This window comes from Corythoichthys intestinalis, chromosome 6 (assembly GCF_030265065.1).
Source record: "Corythoichthys intestinalis isolate RoL2023-P3 chromosome 6, ASM3026506v1, whole genome shotgun sequence".
Lineage (NCBI taxonomy): Eukaryota > Metazoa > Chordata > Actinopteri > Syngnathiformes > Syngnathidae > Corythoichthys > Corythoichthys intestinalis.
The window spans coordinates 28,224,881-28,243,647 of NC_080400.1; the positions used below are offsets into that span (position 1 = coordinate 28,224,881).

The window sequence follows — 18,767 nt, forward strand, 5'->3', positions numbered from 1 at the left end:
AAAAAGGAAAAAAAAAAAAATTAATCCAAATTAAATAAGAGGATTTCCACTTCAGCTGGGTGTTCAGATATGTCAACAAGAATGTGTTTGTGTCCAACCCACAAACGGAACAGGCGTATGAAAGATGGAACCTTATTATATATATATATATATATATTTATTTTTTAATTTTTTTTTAAATTCACCAACCATGTGCTTCTCATAGAACCAAAAAAGTAAGGTTTGTGATGTACATGCACTTACAATATACCCTGTGAAAATTATTAAGGTTTGAAGTTCTAGCGTTCCCTGTTTGATTCAAACCCTACCTCATAGTGTTGTCCTGATGCAGTCAAGTTTTTGCCACTAAGAAAAAACAGGAGTGCCTGCCCCAATGAATGGTCACCCAATTTTGACAAACATAATCAACATACCAGCAGGAGCAAGGTAGTGAGTTCTATACTTCCTTTATTAAAAAAATATAAATATATACATAAATTCTATTTCAACTATTAAAAAGGGGCTGCATTTCATGACAACTGCTCTAAATAAGAGGTCAATCAGCATGATCGGAAATATAGGCGCACACTTACGAGTCACTGCAGTCAATTTTTTTTTTTGTCTTTTTCCACTTTATTTTTGGAATGTTTAGTACCAGTACGAGCGCCGGCGATCAAAACGGCCGACAAAACGTGTTTAAAGATCTCAAATTCGGCGAGGGTGTGAACAAAACTGATTGCAAATTTGCAATTAACCTTGACATCCAGATAAACCCCCCTTCTCAATATAGGTAGCTTTACATTGGTGTTTAATGAGAGCGTGATTTGGCGTTTTTTTTTTTTTTAATCTTCTACAATGACAAAAGCATGACGTGCATGCATGTCTGTTTTTGTGTGCGGCCTGTCGTCCATTTTGACGGGTGGCCGTGGGCAGGTTGTCTCCTCTCTAATTTCAAAGCTGGTCAAAATGAGCAAACAGAAAAATGTGGGGGGGAAGGAAGAAAGCACTTCAAAATCCCTGATGTAAAAGAAAAAAAAATGTAATGCTTCGAGGACAAGCGTGTCTGCCCAGGCAAAAAACATGAGTTGGCGGGCTTCCCTTTGAACAAGACAACAATCAAGGGACGTGCCCTGCGCCAACTACAACATCATACCATTCAACACAATTATCCAAGCCAAGTTGACCAAATGTATGAAAAGGCAGCAAATACCCTTTAAAATAGTATGTAGGATGGGGCAAATGAAAAATCAAAAGAAAAAAAAAACAAAAAAACTGACAACACAAATAGAACACAGTCTCCTTTTTTTCTGGATTTTTTTTTTTTTTTTAAACCACCATCAGCTTCTATCTTGCTACTCCGGAGCCTGCAGAGTAACTACCAGATTCTCTAAACATATTTTTTTTTCTTCTTTAGCATTAAAAGACTCCCAAAATAATCTACCAATTAATATGGAAACAACTTTTGGTAAAAGATGGCAAACAAATGTTTCCAGAGTGTACACAATAATAGCCTGAACAACGTTCTCCAGTTTTGCTAACGTAATATATATATATATTTATATTTATATATATTGCAGCTGTTTGTGTCGACGCTCCGATAAGATCAGGTCAACGCGTGGTGAACCGCTACATTATTGGTTACAGACACCTAATATGCTATAAAACAACTGCTTTGGTATAAAAACATATCCAAAGGGAAAATAAATTCTTGTAAAATTCACAGCATAATTTGAGGACAAAAAAGGCAGTCACTTAACTTTTTTTTTTCTTCAGTTTCCATGTTTTTTTTTGAATGGAGAGACTTGTGCAGGTGGTTCTGATGAAGAACTACATGCAAAAACAGAAGCAAACAAAAAACAAACAATAAAACCTCAAAAAAAAGAAACAAAATTTAAAAAAAAAAAAAAAGGGTCGACTCTGGGAATAAGTTCTTTCCGCTGCAAAAAGCCTTAACCGGTGACTATGATTTTTTCTCAATGAAGTCATGTTTAGGAGGTTGTTGTGTACAATAAGACCCTGTTATGTGGGGCCCTGCTGAAGAAGAAAATCTTTGTCGAGAAAGGCCTCAAATTACCATTCTTATTTACTTTTTTTTTTCTTCTAAAATGTTTTTAAGAATTAAGGGCTGTCTAGAGAGAAAAATAGAGAAAAGCCATCTTAATTCAAAATGATAATGTCCAGCTCCATCCCCAGTCCAAGTCCGTGAGTCATAAGGCCAAAGGGTTATCTAGAACCAGCCGACGACTGTGTTCCTTTTGCTGCTGCGCTCGTGCCGCAATATTTTGGGGTCTTGGCACAAGGGGCCGGTGCCTCCCTCTCCTCTGACCCGCTCGGCGTCTGCATCCGCCCGTGCCCGGCCAGCACACGCTTATAGGGAACTCCGCTGTCATGTCGAGTTACACAACACCGACAAGAAATATCACCGCAAAAAACACTCGCCCTCAAGCTACAGGATTTACAAGCAGCTTCTTTGTGTGACATTTTGCTGGAGGGGGGGGGAATAGGATGGGGGGGGGTGCAAAATAATGACCGACCAGTAATGTCAGGCAAGCATTTGGTGGTTTTATCTTTGCTGTAAAAATGCTCCTCTTTTGCCACATAATACCTTACGCGGTGAAATGGTAAGATGGATGTCTCGATCTCACTATGCTTATTTCCGCAGTATTACTTTGTGCCTAATGGTCGCAAACAAAACCAAAAAATAAAAAAAATAAACAAATAAAACAGGATGACAATTACATTTAGACTTCTTAACAAAGGGTTTCTTTCTCTGTAGTAGCGGTTCAGTGATATCTCCCTTCTGACGTGAGCAGCTTTTGATTTTCAACACACCTTGTAGTAAAAAAACACCACCTTAAAAATGACGCACTGGGTTTCGGGGGGTAGGGGTGGGGGACACACAGCCAAAAAAGTCAGCGCAGTCACGAGCTGGCCATGGAACTCTGCTGCACACATACTCCAGTCATTGGAGACTCCTCCCGGTCCATGCCCTGCCTCATGCTCAGGTGGCCCTCGGCTAAGTAGTGGCCGGGCCCTGTGTTCGTGCCCATTGAGAAAGCAGGGTGCGCCGCCATGCCGGTCTCCTGCCGTGGGTTCGAGAAGGCACCTAGCCCCATGCTTAGCCCACCGTTCTGCCCAAAGTCGAGCGCTCCGGCGGGCAAATGGCGGAGCTGGTAGGCCTGGTTGCCGTGGTTCCCGGTGGAAGAGGACGACGTCGATGAAGAGGAGGCTGAGGAAGACAGGGAGGTCATAGACAGATGGCCGTGGACCACCTCCATGGAGTCCTGGGTCGACGAGCTGTGCGTCGGGGAGGCGTAGTGTCGCGGGCGCGGCCGCGTGGCCATCATGGGACCGTGGTGGTGATGGCCATGGGAGTGGGGGTGCAGGGCCTTCGGGTGCTGGGGAGGGACGTGAAAGGTGGTCTCCTGAACCGGGTGCGTTTCGCCCGTGACCGACTCCGGGACCACGCCACCGCCCCACACCAGCGGAGGCGGGTAAGGCTGGCGAGCCTGTGGGCGACAAGAACAAGCGACGACGCCGTCGTGTGATGCTTTCGTGGAAAAGACACCGCCGGACCGGAAAAACGAATGTTTAATTAAACCTTGGCGGTAAATCAATTTTATGGATTAATTTGATAATATTAAAGTGATGGTATTTTTTATTTGTCTTTGCCCAGAATGATATCGAACAACCAGTTATTTATGAGAAAGAGTTGTCTTTGTGACTTAATTACTTTGTATTTGGGAGCTGACAGCACAAATAGAGGGAGGCAAAAATTCTATATTTAAGACAGAAGTTTTGCACCATACTGACATTACTCTTGCTCAACATTTTACAATTTTTTAAAATATTGTTTCAAATTTTCTCTCTTTCTGCTCTTATTGTCTCATTAACTCATTGGCTGTCATTGACAGTTATGGACGTCCAATCCAATTGAACTAGAAGGGTTGTCAGCAAATGAAAATTAGCTTTTTAAGAAACTTTTAACAAGATGATTACATTTTAGTTCGTAAATTATCAATTCCATTACAATATAGTAATTCTTTGTACAACGATACGAAATTTGCGAATTCAGTGAATCTTCGCTACTTTGCACTTCAAACTTCGCCCTCAGGCCATCGCGGATAGTTTTTCCTAATTAAAATAAATAAATAAATAAATACAGATGAGCTGTCCTGATCCGATCACTCAGGCTAATTTCATACTGCAGTTCTTAATGCACGAATCCGATTTTTTCCGACTCAAATGAGGCAATAACTTGACGGTCTGAACGGGACAAGTCGCATAGAAGTGAACCATTTCAAATCTGATCTGTGTCATTAGTATGTAGTTTAAATCCAATCCAAGACGGCAGCGATGTAGCTGTTTATTAGCGTTAGCGCCTAGCTTTTACTACACAGGAGGCGGGCTTGACAAGTCAAAAAAAATACAATGAAGAAAAGGATAAGCCTGATAATGTTCGGTTTCTTACTATGCGCCAATGAGCAATATTTCAGTAGTGCTTACATGGTCAAGTCAGGGCAAACTGTTTCACACTCATAAGGCTTATGTGTGTGTGCTATGCACGCGCAGTGGTTAGTTATTTTTTATGCTTCTGCACATGCTAGTCAGCTTGCTCAACGCGTAATACTTGAACGGGCTCAATGGACAAACACAGTCTGAACGGGCACGCCACAAAACAGATATGACAAAAAATCGGAATTGTGCATTAAAACCTCCAGTATGAGCCTAGCCTTAGTCTCACTCCTGCTGCTTTTCTTGGTCTGGCAGTGCACTGAAGTTTCTTATTAAAGATAATTGACAGACCTTAAGGTTTGATCTTGTCAGATGCTTGCAAGCCGAAACTTCAAAGCGCCACATGCGTCAATCATCGTTTAGTTTGTTAAACAGTTGCTGTGGAAACTCATTGTAAGTGAGCAGCTTGAGCAGATTTGAGTGAACTCACGCAATGAAGAATAAAGAAAAGCATTTTTCTCCTTTATTCTTGTTTAAAATTTAGTGGAGCAGTGACATGACTAAAACTTAACTAATTATAATTATTACATTTGAAGTGACTAAAATGACTCCAATTGAAATGTTTTGTTTTAATACAATATTAAGTAGATATTACAGGGTTTCCCCCCAGTTTTATGATCCTAGCAGGCCACAAGACTTCTGCTGCCCAGGCCAAAACAGTGCTATAAAAGAAAGTATAAGCAATATATGGGGTCGAAAACGTTATTTCATCAACTTGAGGAAGAGGATAGGCCAGATTCGTCTTCGTTTTCTTCGAATGAGAAGACTGACATCACTGTACAAAGGGCGGAAAGAGGACCGACATTCCCTGGAAGTGTGTGCTTTGATCTCCTCTAGAGCAGTCATGTTTTGGGGCTGTCGTTGGGCAACACGGACTTTCAACTCCCTCCGCAGATTTCCTATGGGGTTGAGACCTGGAGACTGGCTAGGCCAGTCCGGGACCTTGAAATGCTTCTTACGAAGCCACTCCTTTGTTGCCCTGGCTGTGTGTTTGGGATCATTGTCATGCTGAAAGACCCTCCACGTCTCATCTTCAATGCCCTTGCTGATGGAAGGAGATTTTCACTCAAAATCTCTCAATGCATGGCCCCATTCATTCTTTCCTTTACACAGATCAGTCGTCCTGGTCCCTTTGCAGAAAAACAGCCCCAAAGCATGATGTTTCCACCCCCATGCTTCACAGTGGGTATGGTGCAATTCAGTATTCTTTTTCCTCCAAACAAGAGAGCCTCTGTTTCTACCAAAAAGTTCTATTTGGTTTCATCTGACCATAACACATTCTCCCAGTCCTCTTCTGGATCATCCAAATGCTCTCTAGCGAACCGCAGACGGGCCTGGATGTGTACTTTCTTCAGCAGGGGGACACATCTGGCAGTGCAGGATTTGAGTCCCTGGCGGCGCATTGTGTTACTGATAGTAGCCTTTGTGACTGTGGTCCCAGCTCTCTGTAGGTCATTCACTAGGTCCCCCCGTGTGGTTCTGGGATTTTTGCTCCCCGTTCTTGTTATCATTTTGACGCCACGGGGTGAGGAGGGAGTTGAAAGTCTGTGTTGCCCAACGACAGCCCCAAAACATCACTGCTCTAGAGGAGATCTGCATGGAGGAATGGGCCAAAATACCAGCAACAGTGTGTGAAAAGCTTGTGAAGAGTTACAAAAAACGTTTGGCCTCCGTTATTGCCAACAAAGGGTACATAACAAAGTATTGAGATGAACTTTTAGTATTGACCAAATACTTATTTTCCACCATGAGTTGCAAATAAATTCTTTAAAAATCAAACAATGTGATTTTCTGGATTTTTTTCCACATTCTGTCTCTCATGGTTGAGGTTTACCCATGTTGACAATTACAGGCCTCTCTAATATTTTCAAGTGGGAGAACTTGCACAATTAGTGGTTGACTAAATACTTATTTGCCCCACTGTATAAGAGACTTTTATTGTATCGGATAGGGACACTTATCAGGAGATTCTCAAATCAGGTGACGATCTCGGATGCAAAAATATGCGATCGGGACAACCCTACTTTTTTTCAATGTTGTATTTGATTAATTGTTTTCCGGAATCAATCTTTTCAATTTTTATAGAGATGTGTTTGTTTGAGAAGCTCAATTGTATGTATCGTTTTTTTTCATAGTTTGGCTGCAGGTGCGACTTATACTCTGGAGCAACTTATGTATGAAATTATTGACATTATATCATTTCACATGTTATTTTGGTGTTTTGGAGTGATATTGATTGTTTGGCAAACGTGTTAGCATGTTCTTTATGCCATAGTTATCGGAATAACTTAATAACTATGTTACGTTAACATACCGGACACGTTTGCATTTCGTTGTTCATGCATCATGTTACATTATCATACTGTACACTTATTCAGCATATTGTTCTCTATTGTATTTTTATTAGGGCTGTCAAAATTATCGCGTTAACGGGCGTTAATTAATTTTTTAAATTAATCACGTTAAAATATTTGACGCAATTAACGCAGATGTCCCGCTCAGACAGATTTAAATGACTGTTCAGTGAAAAGCTCACTTGTTGTTATGGAGTTTTGCCTCCCTCTGCTGGCGCTTGGGTGAATGACCATCTCGCATATTGCCTCAAACAGTTTATGCAATGAGGCCGTTTATGGGCATTAAGAGTGAAGAGAATGCCACCGGCCGCTTGGGGGCAGCGCCGTTCCATACTCATGTTATTTCTTCAAAACGTGGGAGAATTAGTAGTTGTGAGACGTTTATGCTGTAGTCACAATGCAATGCCAATTGCTATTTGTGATCCACACATATTTCGGTAAGTTTTCTTTCTTTTAGTGGCAATTATGTGTCTCTTGTTGTATTTTGGGTAGGATATGTACAGATATATTTAATACAGTAAAGGCGAGTGGACACGGGCGTTCTTTGGACCGCGCCGTTTATTGGCAACTCCTTCACAACAAACATACAGTGGAAGAACAAGTATTTGATACACTGCCAATGGGAAAACCCATTGGCAGTGTATCAAATACTTGCTCTCCCCAATGTAAGTATCGTTTAGTGCAGGGGTTTTCAACCCAGTCCTCAAGGCACACTGTGGGTCCTGGTTTTTGTTCCAGCCGATCCAGCAGAGACAGTTGAACCAATGAGGCTTCTGCTAAAACAAGCCACACCTGACTGCAATCAACTGATTGCACTTGTAAAACACCAGATTGGGGAAAAAGTGTTGTCATCTTGTTTGGTAAGAATGAAATCCTGCACCCACAGTGTGCCTTAGTGGAATAGGTTGGGGACCCCTGGTTTAGTGAAAGCACAACAAAAATATTCCTATCTCTCCAAAAAAAAAAAAAAAAAAAAAAAAAAAAAAAAAAAAATTTCACAAAAAGAAAAGCACTTCAGTCTATAGTAATGAGGCCCTATTCTTAAACAACAATGCAAAATGAACTGGCATTCCATATCAAAATAGCTATGCAAAATACACGTAAAACTTTGGTCACTATTTTTATTATTGTTATTTTTATTCTTTTTATTATTATATTAACTCTACTTTTGATTGAAAATTTCACAAATTTTATTAAAACGAAAACATGAAGAGGGGTTTTAAAATAAAATTACTATAACTTGTAACTATACCATTTATCGTTTAAGAACTACAAGTCTTTCTAGTCGTGGATCACTTTAACAGAAAGAATGTTAATGCAATTTGTGGATTTATTGTTACAATAAACAAATACAGTACTTATGTACAGTATGTTGTATGTATATATCCGTCGTGTGTCTTATCTTTCCATTCCAACAATAATTTACATAAAAATATGGCATATTTTAGAGATGGTTTGAATTGCGATTAATTGCGATTAATTACGATTAATTAATTTTTAAGCTGTAATTAACTCGATTAAAAATTTTAATCGTTTGACAGCCCTAATTTTTATTTTAAATTGCCTTTCAAGATGACATATCTGTTCTATGTGTTGGATTTTATCAAGTAAATTTCCCCCAAAAATGCGACTTATACTCCGGTGCGACTCATATATGTTTATTTCCTCTTCGTTGAGCATTTATGACAGGTGCGACTTATACTCAGGTACGACTTATAGTCCGAAAAATACGGTATATAGTTTTGATAAGGTCATGTGCGTAATACCTAACCTCACAAAGAGATATGCTAAAAAAATATATACTTTTTTTTCTTCACTTTTTATTTCTTGATTTATTTGAGTTAATAGGTAACACTTTATTTGACAGCGGCATCATAAGACTGTCATAAGACTTCATAATTATGACATGACACTCTCATGGGCATTAATGAATGATTATGACAGATGTGATTAAATGTCATCCAGCAAATTTTGTCACCAACTCGATTGAAGTCCAGTGCGAATCTTTTACATCTATTAAAAAACGAGATAATTTGCCGGATGACACTTAATGACATCTGTCATAAGCATTCCTTCATACTCATGACAGTGTCATGTCATAATTATGATGGTCTTATGACGCCGCTGTCAAATAAAGTGTTATCGGTTAATATCTTTTGGTGTAAATATCCCATAATACAGTCAGGACAGCAGCGGCTTAAAGTCAGGTGCAGCTTATCTATGCACAAATCATTTTCTTGTCAAATTTGCTGGGTGCGGATTATAGTCAAGTGCACCTTATAGTCCGAAAATTACGGGATTCTGTCTTATTTTTTTCAACTGAATGTTTATCCTAACGAGTTGAATAAATTTTATCAAACTTCAAAACGATTCGTTGGGCATGTTTGGTTGTAAACAGGACATCAATATTACAAATTTTGACCATATTTTTAGGGGATTTTTTCCTGTTGTCTTTTTGGGTCCAAAATGTTGATTATAATTTGTCAGTTTGGACATGAAGCTTATAGTGTCCCGAATAAATAAAAAAGGGACCCAACTAGACCATTGTGAACCATTCTTTCTCTGACATATCATCATCACATTACATCATCAAAAACATGCAAAATCAGACAAATAGGCCTTAAAGAGTTAATGCCAATTTCACAGTTAAACTTTCCCCCAAAAATCAGTAACTTTTTGAATATTTCAGAGACATATTTTCTTGAAATGCTGCATAATTCACAATGTCCAATTCAAGGAATATAAGACCAACGGGATGATACTCAAAGGCTTTTTAAGACACTGTCTTTAGGTTAGTAAATTTAAGATTTTTTTAAGATTCTGCGGGAACCCTGTTTACCATCGATCGAAATTCAGGACTTAAAATAGACATAACTCAAATTCACATAACTCAAATTCTTAAGTAACCATCTATTTTGAGTATTCCTAACTCATTTCACAACCAGTTGTATTAACTTGAATAATCACGTTTGCAGGCCAAACTTAAACTTCTGAAATGAAATGGTAAATCATGTGAATTTGAAATGTTAAGGTTTTTGTCGCCCTGGCCTCACTCACGATGCGTTCATAAGGGCGCACTGGGAATAGTTTAGCTCTGTATTCTACTTGATGCGCTATCACTGAGTTAGTTTTTCTCAGTCGCTTTGGTACATATCAAAGATCAGAATTGAAATTCTTAAAACTACTCATTCAATGTACATACATTGTGTCATTTGTGCACATCAAAAAATCAGTTTCTGCTTTGTCTGAACAAGTTGCAAATGCATTTGTACATCCATGCAAAGAGTCTTTCCTATATTATCTGTCGCTTCCGTCAAATTGCTCAAAATTTAATATCACTCGTTTCCGTTGAATAATCTCACTACCCATGATATTTAGGACTTAGTTCATTGCGTATTTCTTTACAAGCAAAATGGCTGAACATATGTCATAATATGTCAAGTGTATTTCTTGAAATTTTCATTACTATTTTCTAAATCTGTCCAAAAGCTGTAAGGCTAGAGCACAACAAAACCTTACAATGTTTGACAATCGAGGGACAAGAATTTGGATAGGGTCAACAGCCAGAGAGAAGAGGAAGAGGAGGTGCATGGCGGAGGGCTTGGAAGGTGAGGCAGAGGAAGTGGATTTATGCGCGTTTCTAATGAGATAAGAGCAACACTTGTAGACCACATTCGCAATCATGGCCTTGCAATGGCAAAGCTGGTAGAAGATTTCAGCCAAACGTTGGGAGAACATTTTCAGTAACAATCCTACTTAATTTTTTTGTTGCTTTTCTTTGTGCTGCATAGTGCTGTTATTTTCATTTCTGTATCGCAATGACACGGTCTGTCAACAAATGCTATGAACAGTAAAAATATAAAGTAAATCTTGAAGTAAATCTTGTCCATTCTGTTGTAATCAATCCACGTCCCCATACACATGTGCTAAGGCGTACCCTGTAATTGACAATAATTGTAATAAAAACTTTAGCCATCTTTTACATCAGAGCATCTCTCCAGAGTACAGTGATATTGACAAGACAAAGCAATTTGACTGTCTTGTTCGAACACAATGACACAAGGACTATTGTTCTGGTAGTACAGACATGTTCACTGACACAGGAATTGAGTTTTGAGAGATGGACAAAGCATTTTGAGCCAAGAACTGGATTTTGCAGGCAATCCATGGTGTTTTGCTATGTGTACTGATTGTTTTGAGAAATGCACAAATTGTTTATCAAATTGCACAGATGTTAAGACAAATGTACCAAAGCGGCTGAGAAAAACGAATCCACGTTCAAATCCAACTTCAGTTTTTACTTTAATTTTTGACTCAAAGCCACTTAATAGGCGTCCAATTTACTTAAAATTTGGAGTTGTCAAAATTCAAGTGCAACGGTTTAGCTTGAAATTTCTAATTTTTCAGTGGATTTAAGTGCATCAAACTATTAGACTTTTCCCTGAGTGTTTTAGATTTGAGTTTGGGGTATGACCTGTGGGCAGAGGCTGTCTCCATCGATGGCTGGCATGGCAGTGCCAAAATGTCCTCCACTGTGTAAGTGGTGATGGGTAGGGTCCGATCTCGCTCTGCCACTGGTGCTTGTTCCAGATGAGCCTCCTAAAGAGAAGATAAAAAACAAAAAAATAATCTCTATTGTTAAAGATCGTTCATTTTAAAGTATTTGCTCCCTACAGTCAGGTACCTGAACTGGAGGAGGTGCTGGAGGTGGTTCCTGAAGACTGGGACTGCTCCAGGGCAGGGCTGGTGGACACACTGCTGCTCGTATTGGTCCCCTCATCCGCTGTTTTCTTGAAAAAGCTGTGCTGCAGAGCATAGTAGGGCTGAATGCGACTCTTCGGGTCATAGTCCAGCATTCGCAGGATCAGGTCCTTGAACTTCAAGTAGTCTGCAACGGCATGGCCAGATTCGCCTGCCCGCCTGCCGCCAGGACCCCCGGTCTCCACGCCCAGGATGGAATGAAGCTTCCGCGAAGCTGGAGGTTTATACTGCCACGCAAAGCCCCAAAAAAATAAACAATTAATGTTGTTTGGGTTACCTTAATCCTTTACAGGTCCCTAATTAACTCATTGGCGGCACTAGAGGTCAAATCCATTTTGGACACAACCAGTTCTCCCATCTTAAATTGATTGGACATCTATCATTGTCAATGGCAAACAATGAGTTACTACCACTTCAGAATGTTATTGGGGGCTATAACCTCATTGTATTTGTTTTTATTCATTTTTAATTTGGTTTTTATTAACTTTTTTAAAAAATCATAATCGTGTTAATTCATAGGGAACTATATAAATAAATGAAAAATGAAATAAATTTTATCAATAAAAATAATTGTAATTGAGACCCGGCGTCCACATATGTGGACATCATATTTGCAGTCAAGTTGGCCCCATTTGTTTACCAAATATTTTTTTTAATTAGTATTGTTATTGTTTTGCCCTATACATTTATATGGCTGAACTAAAAAGACAGTCACTTACCCTTTTGCCATCTTTGGTCTTTTTAACACTCCATGTACCATCTGAAAGCTTCTCAAAGAACTTCCTGGCTTTTGGGGCTAGGTCCATTATGTGATTAGGTGGGATGCCAAGAACCTCCACAATTTTGTTCATCTGGTCCACCTGACAATGTCATCACAAAACAGGTTCAACACATTTTTAGAGAGGGTTGAAGAAATTGCACTTGTTTGTACTACTTAGAATGCTCTTACATCAAAAGAACATAATAGTGATCTTGAGCCATGGACAAAACAGTTGCATGATGTGTCAGATAATTGGCACTAAAATTGCACTGATCCATCAGGGCCAATTTAAAAAATTTGGGGCGATCGGTTATCATTTTAGTGGTCAGACAATAACTGATCTTTTTTACCAACGCATCTGGTCACTTAGCCACATTAGCCCGCTAGCATTTGGTCACGGACATTCGTGGTCATTAATATGAGCACATAAATGTAATTACTGGATATTTTCATACTTTGGGACTAACATAATGCTCACGATTGTAATGGTTGCTGCCCTTTGCTACGTTAATGCAGGAGTGAGATTTGTATTGATGTTCCACATAGTCACTATGTGGTAATTATTTTGATGCTGATGGCCTCATTACTTCGTCTTTCCTTTCCGAGTCAATTCGGTGAGGTAATACCTGTTATTTAGTAAATGCTCACAAAAAGGTATTAACATGGAGGGGTGGTGGAATGTTAAAGGTGTATGCGACAGGTCAGGCATTTAAAAAATCTGTGCTCGGCCAAAAAATTGTGATCGGTGCACCCCTAATTGGTATCCGTATACCTCATTGGCTCCGCTGAAGAGAGGCTCTCCTGTATGCATCTCTACCAAGATGCAACCCAAGGACCACATGTCAATGGCCAGGTCATACGGCATTCCTAGAAGCACCTCTGGGGAGCGGTAAAAGCGACTCTGGATATACTGGTATATCTGTAAAAAGGAAGAAAGAGAATTAGAACAACCTCTGTTTATTGAGAGTCCCGCTGTTATGACAAAAAGCATTAGGTACCCTTTGCCCTAGCTGACAAGAGCTTCCAAAATCCACTATTTTGATGGCGCTCCTCTTGGGGTTGCAAAGGAGGATGTTCTCAGGCTTCAAGTCACAGTGGATGATGCTGAGCTCAGGCGTGGCCAGGAAGAGCAGCGCCGTGCATAGCTGCTGGGCGAACTTCCTGGTGAGGTTGAGCGAGACTCCGCGGAAGTTGGTATTTCGGAGCAGGTCGTACAGGTTGTATGAAAGCATCTCAAACACGAGGCAGAGGTGGTTCCGAAACATGAAGTGACGCTTCAGGTGAACTGGGCGGAAGGACCATGTCTCGTTAGTCATTTAACAAAGAGCTTAACTGGTGTTAATGTACAAATTACAATTACCAATGTAGTATTTCATCTCTGTGTCATGTTTGTTCATAAGCTCTAGGAGGCGCACTTCAATCTGGGCTTGATTGAGGAAAGCTTTCTTGTTCTTGATGATCTTAATAGCAACCCATTCCTGCTCTGCTCGGTCGTATGCTTTCACAACCTAAAAAAGAAAGAAAAAAAAAAAAGGGGGGGGGCAGCTATAGTTAGATTTCCATGACGGCAGTTAAAATGTTAAAAATAGCTGATGATTTATGGCAAGGTATCAAATACACAATGTTAAATACTGCTCTCTCAAGTGTTCCGCAGCAGTACCCACCTGTCCAAATGATCCTTTTCCTATCAAGGAATCAATCTCATATCGGTCCATCCACTTCTCCCCATTCTTGACGATGTAGTCGTAGTTATCATCGTCATAGCCATCGTTGAAGACCTTCCTTTCTTTTTTGTGACTGGAGTCCTCGCCCTGACCCTGTTGGTGCCGCCGCTTCTTTTTTGCATAATACACCTGCAGCCACAAACAAAAAGGAAGTTTAGAAAACAAAGTGTGACATCCACCAATATTTAATTGTCATGTCATTTTCCAATTGTTCTCACTGACCTCATTGATGTGTTTGTATGTCTTGATAAGGTCAATGGAGAGCTTCCTCAGGGGAGCTGAAGTTGGGTCACGAAAGCACTGGGGCATGTGCCTCTGAAGTGTCAAAAACGTTACATAACAAGTTATGAAAGACACGTTTGTCCTCTTGTCAACAATTCAAACGCAACTGTTATTAAATGGCTCCTTAAGGCAACCGGGTGAGCGTCGGAGGCGCCCGTGTACCTGATTGGCAGTGAGCTGTGTCGTCTGGTCGCTGTACGGTAAGACCGTAACAGATTGGTCAGTGCTTGGCTGGTGGCGCTCACTGTACTGCTGGTGCGTATGGGGCATTGGAGCAGCCATCTGAAGACCAGCAGTGTGTAAAGAAAAAGAGGGCGCAAGCCGGACAGACGAAGGTTTGCATGCTGAAGTCTCTCCTCCTGCAAGACATTAGCACCTTGCCTTGAGTTGTGGCACCGGCAAACTGTATGCGCAAAACAAGAGGCTAATCATGACAAGGGTTTGCATTTATTTTCCACATACAATATATGTAAGAATGTTGCTTTACTTATCCAAGAGAAAGGCAAAAAAATCATGTGTTATTAATTTGAGAGGAGGGCAAAAATTGCAAATGAACCATTTGTAGGGCACTCATTTAACTCATTGACTGTCATTGATAGAGCTAGATATTCAATCCATTTTGACTTGGAGGACTGGCAGCTATCATTCGCTTTAAAAGGCACTGAAACTTGAGCATTCAATGCCTATCCTGTTTAAATGATTAAGACATCTATCATTGTAAATGTTAGGCAATGAGTTAAAGGCTATGAAAAAAAAAAACACATTTAGCTTGTTCTTGGGGGGCATAACTAGAGTATTTCTGTTTTATCTATTTTAATGTTATTAAGTTATAATTTGATTTAGTCATAAAATAATTATAATAAAGTATATGTAAAATTAAAATTGAGAACTGGCATCCACATATTTTGGGTGCTGTAAATTTAATTAAAAAAAACATCACAATATTAACATTTGGTATAAAAATGTGGGTTACATTACCCAACTTTTATATCCACATATGAGCACGCCAGGTCTTTATGGGGTTAAAAGTAAATAAATAAATAAATAAATAGCCACTTTCTCTACAAAGGGTTAAATTTATACATGTGTATTGAAATTTTTCATTTCTAAATCCAATACTGTCAAAAATGCGTAGAAAATGTGAGAAGTAAAATAGCTTATTTATGTCAAATTATTAACATGCTTTTCAAAGCATTAAAATAAGTGCATTTAATCATTTTTATTGTATGAGTAATATGAAGAGAAAATGGGTCCCCGTGAGCAAGCTTCTGAATAAAAAGGGCTGAAAAGAAAGGCCCGGCATACTGTACAGTGAATCATCCTTCATTTTTAAGGCAGAAGGAATGAAAAAAAAATGAAATAGCATGTTGAGCTATCAGCATCTCTCAGCACACAACACAATTCACCAACGCTACACAGTAACCACTATTCAGAATCCCAGCAACAGCACCTAATTAGCATAGCCTATCACCACAGAGATACAGCGTGATTTGGCAAGCCCATCAACGCACAGGCCAATCACAACGCAGTATGCAAATAGCCTACTTTTGTTGCCAGGGCAGAGCGGCTTCCATTTTCCAATGAGAAAACAAGAAATAAACAAGAAATCAAATTGAACTTTGGCACACTTAGACGCCGCTTTCGACACGACAGGCTGACGGCAAAATAGCTGCACAGCCCCAAAAAGATGCGCTCGCTACGAGAGCCGTTAGAAAGCTGACCCAGCTCTGAAGCGCCACAAAATACACCACCACTGACAGCAAGAAAGGCGACGGCAAGACGAGAGAGCTCAAGCAAAGGCAGTATTTAAAGGAACAGACAAGGTGTAACACAAGATGCCTTCTGATGCACTTAAAAATACATAAATGACACAGTACGTTCAGCTCGCTGAAATAGAACCTGTACTTGAAATAATGTCATGTTTTGCCTTTGTTCAAATGTTTCATTTAATCACACTCAAAAGTTAACATTTTCATCCATAATATGCCCCACATAAAAACGGCAAGATGCGATTTAGGGAAGAGCACAGCGACAGGAGGGGACTTAAGTTGACTGCTTCCCATACAATAGAATAGGATATCGAGATGTAAACACACAACAACCGCTAACCTGTAGGCATCTTGTGCAAAAAATGTCAAATCATCCTGGCAGGGGAGTCCGGCAGACAACAGAGTACTAGAAATAAAAGCACATTATTATGTTGGGTTTGAGTCCAAACTTTCTAAAGTCTGTTTTGAGCAGCATCCACTAAAGTCTGCAAAGAAGTTCAAAGGGGATTTTGAGATAACTGAGATAACAATGACGTTTTAAGAAGTTACTCCACAACCAAAAGGATTGTTTTATTAAGACCAAGCCAATCCTAGTGATAATCAACCAGTATCAGGCGCCCAACAAGCCACCAGCACATGACTCTGCTTTTCTTTGCAAATATCATGATAATATTGTTCAGGACTGGCTGCATCTGAACAGTTCCTTCTCCGGCTCAGCAACCGAGAGGCCTTGAAGTGCACAAAATAACGGCGGCTAGCTGGCTATATTCGCGGCCGTATCACATCCTATGTGTTGGGGGGCCAGGACCTCTATAATAAGCCCACCGCACGCCCATCATACTGCATTCCCGAATCAGCCCACAAATATCCATCTATATATGTAATAACTAACGCGGCTGTGGCTGCTGTGGATCGCGGTGTACTTACAGACTAGTCATGGCTGGAAATGATTCCAACGCATATTCCGTGTCTTGCTATGAACGCAAATCTACGGCGAGTGATTCTTCCGAGCGATGTGGAAGGATGGAAGACTCGTTGAGCCGAGCCAGCGGGTTGTTGGGGCCCACTCAGCTGCTCCGTCAACAAGTCAATGTTAACCATTAGCCAAGGGCTTCGTTCAATTAGCTCTCGGGCGTTAGCAACATTAAGCTAAACGAGCTCCCCTCCTTCACAATTCAATCATTTGGGAGCTCAAATCATATTTTCTAATAGAAGCCTTTGATGCCACCGTACAATGACAACGTAATACCACTGGGTTAATGTTAACGGTAGCAGCATGACTCTCCTCAACACACAGCCCCCCATTTTTTTTTTTTTTTTTTTTAAAAAGAACGACATCGAAATGGAAAATAGTCCACATTTAACACCTTCCATTTCGACTTTCAGCCCCACAAATGGGTTAACTAGCCCCACCATGTACCGCGGTTTAGCTACCGTTCGCAACTCCATCATTCCATTTGATTTATATACACAAACACAATTCAAAAGATGGAGGGGGTGCATATATTGTAGCCGCTCACCTCTGATGGCACGATCTTCATTTAAAGTCCAATAACCTGTATGATGAGGAAACTTATCCAGCTTGAGATTCTCCCCTCCCTTCGCACGGTTAGCGAGTAATGATCACGTTCAGTCCGGTCCGGCGTCCGTCTTCCAACCGGCAAATACGACAATTATTTGCCAGCCAGCTATAATAAACTCTCCATTTTCGACTCGGCGGTTGGGAGGAAGGTTACCATCAGCTGATGACTAGCAACATGCTAACGTGGACTAGCACGCCTAAGTTAGTGGCTAACTTTAGCTAATCGGGCTAGTCGACAAAATGAACGCGGCCCTAGCCGCGAGCTAACAATCGTTAGCCGCCGCCGCTAAATAAATGCTACGTTAAAGCGATTTTTACGCAGCCTTTTATCAAATTGGCGTCGACTTCCTCGAGCGGCGCGACGGCAAGGGTGGATTCGGCGTATTTGCAACCCCAAACGGACACCGCGTCCTCCGGTAATTCGGCTCGGGAATTTTGTGTCAATTTTCACAAAATGGCGCGCGGTCCAAACCTGCGCAGTGAACCGGCCCGGTGGACCACAGACGCGGACAAGCCGACTTTCGTGGCGGCGCCGCCTAATTATTACGAGCTCGTTAAAACGTCGGCCTCTTGAGCTTCTTCACCCGATCCATTAGACACGTCTCGTTATCCAAAAACGTCAAATGTATATCCACTGACAGCATTATTCCGGCGGGAAGGGAGAAACATTTGAAAAAGACTGAAGCTGGAAGGGGGGGGCGAGGGGGAAAAAAAACCTCCTGACAAAATGGCGATGCTCTCGCTTGTTGCCATGGTAACTGTCAATCAAAAAAACCCTGCAAGTACCCGGATGCTCCAATGACGAATAAAATGGAACTGGCCAGCAGGAGGACGCACACAAACTACTGCGCAGAGTATATTTTTTTATCCGAATTTTTGGCTTGTTGCTAACGTTCAGCACACAGTTCTTTGTCGGCATTTATTAAGACGAGCTATAATGCCAACTTAATGCAACTATTAAGGCGTTTGTTTTTGAAAAGGGTGATTGGCAAAGCTACAAGTGAGTACAGAGCTCACGAGCACCCAGCAAATACGGTGATC

General features: G+C 40.6%; 1 protein-coding gene across 1 annotated transcript; it reads right to left on the reverse strand.

Annotated features, from left to right (window-relative positions):
* Window positions 1–156: 156 nt before the first annotated feature.
* dyrk1ab (dual-specificity tyrosine-(Y)-phosphorylation regulated kinase 1A, b) lies at window positions 157–18,442 on the reverse strand. The gene is made up of 11 exons (XM_057839533.1): window positions 17,665–18,442; window positions 14,538–14,734; window positions 14,316–14,408; window positions 14,034–14,222; window positions 13,730–13,877; window positions 13,368–13,654; window positions 13,142–13,288; window positions 12,329–12,469; window positions 11,533–11,836; window positions 11,323–11,447; window positions 157–3,488 (listed from the first exon to the last, which is right to left on the reverse strand). Exons 2-11 carry the CDS (start codon window positions 14,655–14,657, stop codon window positions 2,901–2,903), a joined length of 2,142 nt encoding a protein of 713 aa, XP_057695516.1. The 5' UTR covers window positions 14,658–14,734; window positions 17,665–18,442; the 3' UTR covers window positions 157–2,900.
* Window positions 18,443–18,767: the final 325 nt, after the last annotated feature.

Excerpts from the sequence above, each read along its gene's own strand:
- dyrk1ab (XM_057839533.1), bottom strand. The coding sequence starts at position 14,657 with ATGGCTGCTCCAATGCCCCATACGCACCAGCAGTACAGTGAGCGCCAC. Across the intron at positions 11,837-12,328 it reads AGACCAAAGATGGCAAAAGG|TATAAACCTCCAGCTTCGCG; the intron begins GTAAGTGACTGT and ends TTTGCGTGGCAG. Across the intron at positions 3,489-11,322 it reads GAGACAGCCTCTGCCCACAG|GCTCGCCAGCCTTACCCGCC; the intron begins GTCATACCCCAA and ends TGTCGCCCACAG.